Source organism: Zootoca vivipara, chromosome Z1, assembly GCF_965207765.1.
Source record: "Zootoca vivipara chromosome Z1, rZooViv2.hap1.1, whole genome shotgun sequence".
Taxonomy (NCBI): Eukaryota; Metazoa; Chordata; class Lepidosauria; order Squamata; family Lacertidae; genus Zootoca; species Zootoca vivipara.
Window position 1 is genome coordinate 37354208 of NC_142583.1, and position 11197 is coordinate 37365404.

At 40.6% G+C, this 11197-nt stretch overlaps 1 protein-coding gene across 2 annotated transcripts in view; it reads left to right on the top strand.

Moving 5' to 3' along the window:
* Positions 1-4600, top strand: part of IQCM (IQ motif containing M) — a 114076-nt gene extending 109476 nt beyond the window's left edge. For both annotated transcript variants that reach the window (XM_060278649.2, XM_088661097.1), the window contains one exon: positions 4081-4600. In XM_060278649.2, the coding sequence (XP_060134632.1) occupies positions 4081-4214 (134 nt within the window). In that variant the 3' untranslated portion in view covers positions 4215-4600. The remainder of the gene's footprint in view (positions 1-4080) is intronic.
* Positions 4601-11197: the final 6597 nt, after the last annotated feature.

Sequence of the window (11197 nt, forward strand, 5' to 3'; positions counted from 1 at the left end):
ACACACCCACAAATGATGTAGGCGGAATTGCCATGGTGCATTGTGGAAGTAAGGCTCGCCTAGGAGAGCTGGGGAGAGAGGAGCAGCCAATGGATGCCCTCTGCACTGGAGACCAGGGATGAGGAAATAGCTGCTGTAGATGGCTTTCTTGGGATCTGGGAAAGGGATATTTATATATTTATTTTATATCCCGTCTTTCTTCCCCAAGAAGCCCAGGGTCACACATAACAATTGATAAAACAATTAAAAATCAGTTGCAATCCAGATGCATATTTGGAAATGTCTCCACCTGACAGGCTTCTGGAAAGAGGAAGGTCTTCTGTAGGCATCAAAAAGACCACAGAGATGGCTCCTGTTTCATATTAAAAGGGAAGGAATTCCGAAGGGGAGGTGCCACAACACTGAAGGCCTGAATCCTACATTGTGATAAGATGATATCTGCTAGAAAATTGTTCCCGCAGAGAACAGTGACCTGTTGTGTATATAAGGGGAAGAGACAATCTTTCGGATATCTTGGTCCAAAGCTGTACAGAAATAGTTTTGTAGCTTCTGTGAGTAGAGGTTGTTATAAGCAGTGGGCCTATGTATACGCCAACGGCATCCAAGAGTACAAAGTGGGGAATTGGTTAATGGAGTCTTCGACAGAGAACCCGCGGGCCACACACTGCCTTCTGTGCATGGTGTGTGGGAAGCAAGGCCAAAATTTGACACCTCACCCAGCACTCACCCATTACCTAGGCTTTGAGAAGGAGGTGGGTGGACTTTAGGATCCTGCCAGAGTCCTCACGCCTCCTTCCCAAAGACCAGTGCTTTGCTTACCCGGCTTTGAGAAGGCATCAAATATTTTTGGGAAGAGCATCAAATATTGTTGAGGGCCACCAGGAAGGGCCTGAAGGGCAGCATGCATACTGGATTGCCCTGGTGTAGGAGGAATATTGGTGTAAGGGAGAAAATCCTCTCTTTCTCCTACTGCTGCTAGCACATTTTCTGTCTTGATATTAAGGGGAAGAGTTTGGGGAAAAGATTGGACCCCCTTTTTGTTGTTGTTGAAAATTGATCTTTAGATCCTATTCAGGACTTACAGCAAGCTGTTTTCCACTTCATTGGAAAAACAGCTTAGTATGTGAATCCCACTTAGAAATTGAAACGTTTTGGTATTCTTGCATCAAAAGCTGATGAACAATTTATTCAATTGAACCCTAAATACCTGGTAAGAATTTTAACTAATTTCTTCACAAAGTAAATTTTACTTCTTACATATCTCAAGTCTCTCTCTCTCTCTCTCTAAAAAAGAGAGAATAGAAGGTGGTAACAGATTATAACTTCATAATTGTAACTAGAATCTTTTATGCAGTTCTGTTAGGTTTTCCACGCATACTGCCAAAAGAGGTTTTTCAGTCTGTGGCTTCTTCCAGTTATGTCTTCCATCTGTTTCCTTTCCTTTATTCTTTCATCATTCTGGTTTCTAGCTTCCCCCTTTGGCTTAGGGTGCTTTTTACAGATACTTTTTTTGTGTAATAAAACTGCTAGCTTGGTCCAAGATCCCATATAGTCCAGCACTTTACCCAATGACACTCTTCAAACAAATGTCCCTGGAAATTAGCAAATCAGATATAATAACAGCATCTGCTAAACAGGGGTGGATTGCTCCAGAATGTGAAGGTTCCATTTTTTAGATATTGTGATGAATCTGCACTGATTAGACCCCTCCTGCATAAATGTGTCATTCCTTTTTAAACCCATCTAACCTACTGGCTATCACAGCAAATTGGTGTGTGTGTGTGTGTCAACCACATATTCTTAATGTATTGCATGAAGAAATGCTTCTATTTTGTATGTTTAATCAGTCTCATTGGATGGTTGTGGTGCAGTGTTTTGAAGGATGTGTGGTTCCAGAATTGGCCTCCACAGTCACTTACAGACTCATTGTTAAAACTGTGTTTATGGAAGACAATCTTACTAGGCTACAAATGATCACCAAAGAAGAAGGAGAAGAGTGTTTTGAAGTACTGAACACTGAATATTCCTTATTCCGTTTCCCATGCCGTTCTTATCAAAAATATTTTAAAATGGTGCATCCTCCTAGTTTCTTTCCTTATAAAGTAAAATGGCACCAATCCCACTTATTATAATTGGGGAAACTTCTGCTTCTTTGAATACAAATGTCATCTCCTTAGCCCAATCTAAATGCTTAATAACACATCGAAGAATTCTAAAACAGTGAGGAAACAGCCACCTTTACAGAATCATAGAATCATAGAGTTGGAAGAGACCACAAGGGCCATCCAGTCCAACCCCCTGCCAAGCAGGAAACACCATCAAAGCATTCTTGACATATGGCTGTCAAGCCTCTGCTTAAAGACCTCCAAAGAAGGTCTTCCTAAGCAAGGCTTGTTCTTCTGTACTGCTGCAGGACCAATCTGATTGCTCTGGCCCACAAGCCACATTAGTTTCAGTTCAGTGCCTTAACACAGTGCACATTCCTGGGATGGCCTTAAATTGACAGTTCAACTGTACTGGTAAATCACAACCAACTGGACATATCTGCAATTTTACTTCACAATTTTTTTTTTGTGAAGAACAAATTGGCTGCAGACTTACATATCTACAGTTCAAATTTGCTTTATTGTCAGCAAGAATGTACAGGGGGAGCATTCATAGTCACTCACAATATTTGGACACTCAGTTTCTGAAAGCTGCAATTTTATGTTGCCACATCTTCATTTCTGCTGAGATGATTACTTCGTCACCAAGATAAAGGATGTCTGGCCTTTTAGCAGTTAGCTGGAATATTTCCTTTTCTGGTGAATAACCACATTTAAATGGTTGTAGAAAGGTTCTATGACTTCCTCTCCTGCTTCACCTCTGCATGGGAGAAGTATTCCTGAAGCATTTGAAGAGAGGACAACCAAACTCTCATTTTGCTCCAGCTGTGCTTGTGCATGGTTTTTGCTCTGCTTGACTCAGGTCAATTTTAATTAGAGTTTGCTGTCACAACATGGGCTCACTAGTTTGCCATGTCTGGAGAATCTCTCCTGCCCTTTAGTTGTCTGCTTTTCTGCTGCCTCATTTCTTTTTTTCTTTTTCTGTATCAAATAGTTTGATGATAGTCATTGCATTATTAGGGTGTTCTCTGTTAATTTTGCAGTAATATTTATACTTTTGGTGGTGGTGTTTTTTGAGTTGCTTTCTCAAGTTTCCTAAAAAGTTATATTTAAAATAGCGCATGGAAAAATCAAGGATAACAAGTTGCTTTAAGATGCATCTTATGGCAGGCATCCCTAAACTGTGGCCCTCCAGATGTTTTGGCCTACAACTCCCATGATCCCAGGACCAGTGGTCGGGGAAGATGGGAATTGTAGTCCAAAACATCTGGAGGTCTGAAGTTTGGGGATGCCTGGACTAGGGGGACTAAAGTTTATATATATTCTCTCTCTCTCTCTCTCTCTCTCTCTCTCTCTCTCTCACACACACACACACACACACACACACACACACACACACACAAACACACAGGGCCAGTGGTGGCATAGTGGGTTGAGGGTCAGCTCAGGACCAGGGTTTTAATCCCTGCCCAGCCATCAAGCTCACTGGATTACGTTGGGAGAGTAAACCTATCTTCACAGGATTGTCAAGAGGGTAAAGTGGCCAAGAGACTGATACTGATGAATTGGAAGAATAAAGATAATCAATGGATCAACAATATGGCAACACTCACAACTTTTGAATGGACTTCTTACAGACATAGACTGGATAAATATGACAACATTTGGAATGAGTTTATACAGTTTATACAGAATGTATCTACATCTGTAAACCCCTTTGTACTCCCAATGGCCCATCACCTCAAGAGGAAGCCAGTTTTGCTTATATTTTAACATTTACCGGACCCAGGGCTTCAGGAAGCTAGGCTGGTTTGACTAGCTTTTAACGCTTGCTGGATCCAGGGATCAAATGCGAGTTTGGCACCCACAAACTCATAACAACACACCACAGTACTAACCTTTGTCCGCATTGTCCTCAATTGAGATGGATGTATGCTCTTAATTTACCAATAAATCTATTGATTTTGTGTTACAGTGGGTGGACATCCAGTATTAAAGGCAGCTGATATTCGAGTTGCTGGAGCTTTAGTAGCTGCATCAATGCGAGAAAGGAAGATGAAGGAACAGGAAGCAAACCAAGCTGCTGCTGCAACAGAGAAGAGTGTCTAACATAGGATGCAATTCATGCCCAGTTGTAATAAATAGCACCATCAATTTGATTATAAAGATACTGGATTATAAACAAACTTCAGTTTCCTCTGATGAAAATTCCCAGTATACAATGGAAAGCATTTCATTTTTAAATCATCAGATGTTGACAGAAGATAACAGAAACATCACTCTTGAGCCCATACTATACACTGGATTCCTATACGGTTAGAAACAATTTCAGTAGGATTTAGAAACCTAATGTGTAAAAAAAATAGAATTTAAAAAAATCCCTTGCTTGTTTGTTTGGATTATAATAGGCACTGTTCTTTTGTTTTTGTATTTCTGCATTCTGTATGGCAGGGTCTAACATCAAATAAATGTGTCAGTGTTTTTTGCCCAAGAAATTTTACAGCCTTTCTGGTGCTTTTTGATCTCAAAGCTGTTCTGTGTGTTTTTCAAAACAAACTAACTTGCATCAAGCACTTTAACAATATATTCCCTAAATCTGCAAAAAGATGGTGTAAGGTCAGTAAAGGAAAGCCTTTACCTTTCAATAGTCACTTTTCTATAAATAAATTGGCACTTGATCCTCATCAAAGAGCAAGAAATATTGGATATGCTCTCTGAGTGTCCATTGTAGTTTTTTGAGCCAACTACCTGATGGAAGTGATCACTTATATGTAAATGAACTGTCAATGGTTTGCCACTGTTGGCAATCACTGGACTGTGAAGGGTATGTCTTAATAAGAACCAAAGCTCTTCACAGACTTTGATTTACTGGAAATAAAATAGAAAAGTCCTCTGGGATTACGAAGGACACTTGTTTCAGATAAAATGTCTAGACAGTAGCAATATATCTGGGGCTTTTATTATAGCAAAACTGCAAATTAGAATGGAGTGCAGAGAAAGTTCCAGTGACCCAACTGAGTTCAAAAACATTGCTCCCCGCTGATCTTTTCCCTTAAAGCCTAAAGCATAGTAAGATCACGAACCAGCCCCTCCAAACAAAAAACAAAACAAAGCATTGTGTCCAAGGTTTCAAAGGGCAATGTTTATTGAGCATTCATTTGATTTGTTTGCAGGGAGTTTAGACAATGTTGGCTGTTTAGTGAGCACTTGTCCTGACTTGTTTGCGAGAAGGTTAGATGCTGTTATGTCAAGCAAGTGTTCTCCCACACTTTCCAGCACATGTTCCCATTGCGTTCCTTATCGCAAAAAAGCAGGTCTCTGGGGGAAGCGAGTTCGTTGTGCCAGACCTCCCAATCAATTGTAACTGTGCTACCTGAATTTGATGGTATGTGATTGGATCCTGCCCAAAGATAGCAACAGCCTGGAAGCACCCAAAGTTGCAGTTCACCAATATTTTTCCTGATCAATACTAAATATATATATATATGTGAGGTTGTATCAACATAAAAAGGCCATGGATAGTAGGCAACTTAAATAATTTTCCAGTTTAAGAGCTTCTCCTTTCAAAATTCCAAGTTGACTTTTCTACAAATACTTCTGACTGGGTGGGGGGATGAAATCATACTGAATCAAATTCCATTAACATAGAAATGTGAATGGAATGCTCTTCAATGGGGGGGGGGGAAGAGCCAGCTATGTATTCTAAAGCAGGGATGGGTGAATATATCAATTTTATTTCTCCCAGTTGCTCATTTTTCCAATCTTAAGTTCTGTTCTCCATATTTCTCCATTGTTTCTTAATTTTTTTAAAAAGCCCTCATGAAAATTTACCAATCTTTTGCTGTGTGTTTCTACTATACACATTTTTATTTTATGTTGCCTTGCAAAGCAATTCCCCCAACGTAATGCATTTTTGAATCTTCACTAATATACACATTTATTTGCACATGAGAAGAGAAGATTCCCTGGAAAAGACCCTGATGTTGGGAAAGATTGAGGGCACAAGGAGAAGGGGACGACAGAGGATGAGATGGTTGGACAGTGTTCTTGAAGCTACGAACATGAGTTTGACCAAACTGCGGGAAGCAGTGGAAGACAGGAGTGCCTGGCGTGCTATGGTCCATGGGGTCACGAAGAGTCAGACACGACTAAACGACTAAACAACAACAATCCCAGTATACATATTTTTGTATATATTACTTGCTGAAGAACTGCATCTCAAAGTGCAGATTTTGAAGGAAGGCTGTGTTTTGGCTCCAGTATGGTTTTGGTCCCATCACCTACTGGTCCCATCACCTCCTGGCAAATAGAAGGGGAAGAAATGGAGGCAGTGAGAGATTTTACTTTCTTGGGCTCCTTGATCACTGCAGATGGTGACAGCAGTCACGAAATTAAAAGACGCCTGCTTCTTGGGAGAAAAGCAATGACAAACCTAGACAGCATCTTAAAAAGCAGAGACATCACCTTGCCGACAAAGGTCCGTATAGTTAAAGCTATGGTTTTCCCAGTAGTGATGTATGGAAGTGAGAGCTGGACTATAAAGAAGGCTGATCGCCGAAGAATTGATGCTTTTGAATTATGGTGCTGGAGGAGACTCTTGAGAGTCCCATGGACTGCTAGAAGATCAAACCTATCCATTCTTAAGGAAATCAGCCCTGAGTGCTCCCTGGAAGGACAGATCGTGAAGCTGAGGCTCCAATACTTTGGCCACCTCATGAGAAGAGAAGAATCCTTGGAAAAGACCCTGATGTTGGGAAAGATTGAGGGCACTAGGAGAAGGGGACGACAGAGGACAAGATGGTTGGACAGTGTTCTCGAAGCTACGAACATGAGTTTGACCAAACTACGGGAGGCAGTGCAAGACAGGAGTGCCTGGCGTGCTATGGTCCATGGGGTCACAAAGAGTCGGACACGACTAAACGACTAAACAACAACAACATGGTTTTGGAAAATGCAAATTTGATAAGCTTGCTTTCAGATGTGAACAGAATCAAATTTCAACCCCATCCATATTCTAGAGTTAAATTACTGTCCATTTAAAGTAATCTTATCAGGGTCAACCCATGCATTTTTAAATGGATTATTTGACCTAATCATTTAAAAAAGCCACCCCACCCCCCCAAAATAACTGGAATTGGATCAGGAGCTGCATCAGAGACTATTCGTTCATTCAGCCCAGAACTATTTGCTTTGACTCTTCAGGGATTCTGCAGAGGTCTAATAGAGCCCTGCTGAGATCCTCATGACTGGAGGTGTGAAGAATCCACCCCGGAACATTTATGTGCAAAGCATCTTCTTTACTTCTGAGCTATAGTCCCCTCTCCACACATCCTTCACCCACCAGGCTGCCCTCCTGCTGCACACACTCCTGGGATATACTGACTGCCCACAGAGATTCTCTCCACAGTTCGTGATTGAATTCTGCTGCAGAGTATTTTTGGAAACAGTAGAACATACTGTAGTGAAGATGATTAGAATTGTGCTACCTTTTAAACTGAACTGTTGTGTGAAGAGAGGCACAGTTTGGTTTTCTTCTGCATGGTTGCTTCATCATTTATTATTATTATTATTATTTAAATTGCTATGCCGTCCATCATCCAAAGATCATAGGGTGGTTTACAATATAAAAACACAGAAATACATGACATAATAACAAACAATAACAAAATGACCTTCTGAGGTCTGAGGACTGAGTAAGAAAACTGACATCAAAATTATGGTTTATGGTATCGGTTTGATTCTTTTGGTCTTATCTGTAATGTTAATTTTGTTGCATGGTCATATGTATACTTAGTTGCCTCTTTAGGCCTTTGACTAATTAAACAATCCAAGCCCTTTTAAACTGGGTAGGGAGTATAATTGTTTTGTTTGTTACTATGCTACATATTTTTGTGTTTTTATATAGTAAACCACCCTGTGATCCTCAAATGAAGGGTGGTATATAAGTTTAATAATTAAAATAATAAAATATCGGGCATCATAGGTGGGATGTACTATCCACCTGTTAAAGTGGCCAAAGGGTGAGTGTGGGGTGTTCAAGATACTTTTACTTCTTCCTGTTTTAGGTAGAATATGTCTTCTCTGTTATTTTCTTCCTGCTTTTCAGATTTCATAATTCCAAGTGACTTTATATAATTATTTAAAGAGGGCCTTCTCGGTGGTGGCGCCCGCCCTGTGGAATGCCCTCCTATCAGATGTCAAAGAAAAAAACAGCTACCAGATTTTTAGAAGACATCTGAAGGCAGCCCTGTTTAGGGAGGCTTTTAATGTTTAATAGATTATTTTATTTCATTTTTCTGTTGGAAGCCGCCCAGAGTGGCTGGGGAAGCCCAGCCAGATGGGCGGGGTATAAATAATAAATTATTATTATTTGAATATTTGCATGATTTCCTTTTAAAAAAAGTTAAATGTGATGTTAAATACGTTCAGTTTTCATAAGGTGCTTTAATGTTTCTTCTCCCCCCACCCCCCCAGTGTGTGGAGTTTTTTTTTTAAAACAAAAAACAAAAACAAGAAGCTTAAGTCTGTAGTACAGGGGTCAGCAAACTTTTTCAGCTCAGACCTTGTAGTGGGCCGGACTATATTTTGAAAAAATATATATGAACGAATTCCTATGCCCCACAAATAACCCAGAGATGCATATTAAATAAAAGGACACATTCTACTCATGTAAAAACATGCTGATTCCCGGACTGTCCGCGGGCTGGATTTAGAAGGTGATTGGGCCACATCCGGGCCCTGGGCCTTAGTTTGGGGACCCCTGCTATAGTATCTCTGAAGTTAGGTTTGTGTGTGTTATGTGAGGCAGAATTAAGCAGTGTGTCTATGTGTGCCATTCATCTAGTTTTTTATTTGTATATTTATAGTACAATAGTGTACATGTCTACTCCAAAATGTGGCACTGAATTCAGTGAAACTTACTCTCAGCTAAGCAGATACAGGGTGGAATTAAACTTAACTCATTATTTTCCACTTATGCAATGGAACTCCCTGCATTTCCCCAAAATCTATTCTAGAGGACTCGAGGAACCCCCAGACCATATTTAGGTAGGCATAGGGTAGCCTACCCAAAGAGAGGAAGGAGAAGTTCCTTTGTGCAGCCAAGAGTCCTTGCACTAGCAGGTCTGTTTAATTGGATGCTGCCTTTAGTAACTATTGTCTTCATTGAGTTGGATCCAAAGTTCACTTCCACCAGCTGGATCATGCTCTGAGTGGATTTCCCATAAGTGGACACTCCAAAGCAGTGTGGCTGGTGGTGCTGGTAGCTGTGGAAGGAAGGAGAATTTCAAATATCACACCCCCACCCCCCACACACATTGTGGTGGGAATCTTCCCACTGTATCCAAAGCCATCCATGCAAAGAAAAAGACTTTCCATCTGTATAAGGTAAAGTCTGGATCCACTCCACTGTTCTCTCTTCCCCCCCCCCCCCCACATGTGAGATTTGTGTGTATGTGCTGCTAACATTTAAAAAATAAATAAAAACAGGAGCAGGAACAGGTGTGCAAGCGACACATTTTTTTCAAAGACAGAAGTTTGTTTTCAAAGCTATATTTTAAAAATAACAATCCACTAACCGCCACCACAAAAGCCAGGCAAATATATTGAAAACATTATATGTTGAATTTGGAAACCAATGCCATCAATGCTGTTATCAGTATGAATTGTCTTTTAACACACCAAGGACAGAAATATGAGTACCTACATAATAAAAAAGAGCAAAGAAAAGCTTCATTCTATTGTAACAGAACATGTTAACAGGATTGGAATAGTAAAACCAGGAAATAATATTACAACCATGGTTATCTGTCTTCAGAAGTATTGCTTGGCTGTTGAAAGACTTGATTCGCTCCGCTCCTAATGCACTGCCACGTAATACGGAGCTGAGCTTTTGCTAAGGTGATATTTCAGAGGAAAGCAGGGAGGCACATTTCTCCTGAAACCTCCAGCTGTGCCTTTAATTTGTTTCTGTGCTGTTTACAAACATTACAGCCACAGAAGAAGTGAGTCGTGGCATAACTGAGAATATTCCAATGGCTTAGACAGCCAGAGAACTCTTCCTCTATTACGGGATGCTGCGGTGGCCCATAGGCTGTAGCCCAGGGCTACAAGGGAGGGTGAGTTGCCCAAGCGCCTCGGCAACCAGGTGACTCTTCCTATCTTGCTGTGCTGCAATATGGTGGCTCCCAAGACAGATGCAGGAAGAAACGGAAGTGTCCCTCACGTTGCAGAAACCAGGTGTGAGGAACCAGAGTTGTCTGATGGACTTTGTCCTTATCTCCCCCATCCCCTGCAGGCCAAGTTCAGCAGGTGGCTGGGACACCACAATAATATCAGGTGATCCATTTTAGCCTTGTTTGTGGCACTTTGAAGCTCAGACAATCAGCTGACCATCAAGGCTTCCTGGCACTGCTCACAGCTCTCTCGCTCAGGGTGCCATGCTCAGGGCTTTGCAGGTACTCTGATCAGATTGGCCCAGTCATATATTGTACCTACGTCACACCTAATATCACCATAAGCAGTTGGGTGACTCTTTGTCTCTTCTAAAAGGAAGGAAGGAAGCACACCCTAGTTTCCTAGTCAACACAGGAATGCATTCACTTCCCTCTACCCACAGCGCAATGGCCGGACTTCATGTACTTTCAAAGCTCTGCCATAGAATTGCTGAAAATGGCCCCCAATTTGCAAGGAATGTATGAAGCACAAAGCTTGGACTGGTGGTTGTGCTCCATTCTATTGGCACGGATACTTGCAAATCTCAATAATAGGATTATTATATTGTGATTTAATTAAGGATGTTTATATTTCAATGCTTGTGGAATTGGTTTTTATACTTCATAAAGGGGTTAGACGCCTATTTGGGGATTAAGTGGAATCCAAATTAATTACTTAATCAATAATAATGGTAATAGTAATAATAATAAAAATATTGCTGTGCTAGGAAAAACAATATTGTTGTGCACCAGTAATAAATTGTAATAAATTGTAATGATAATAATAATAATAATAATAATAATAATAATAATAAATATACTATGAAAAACAGTCCCCCTTGATACATTCACAATGTGAAAACCTCTTTGTCCATGAGA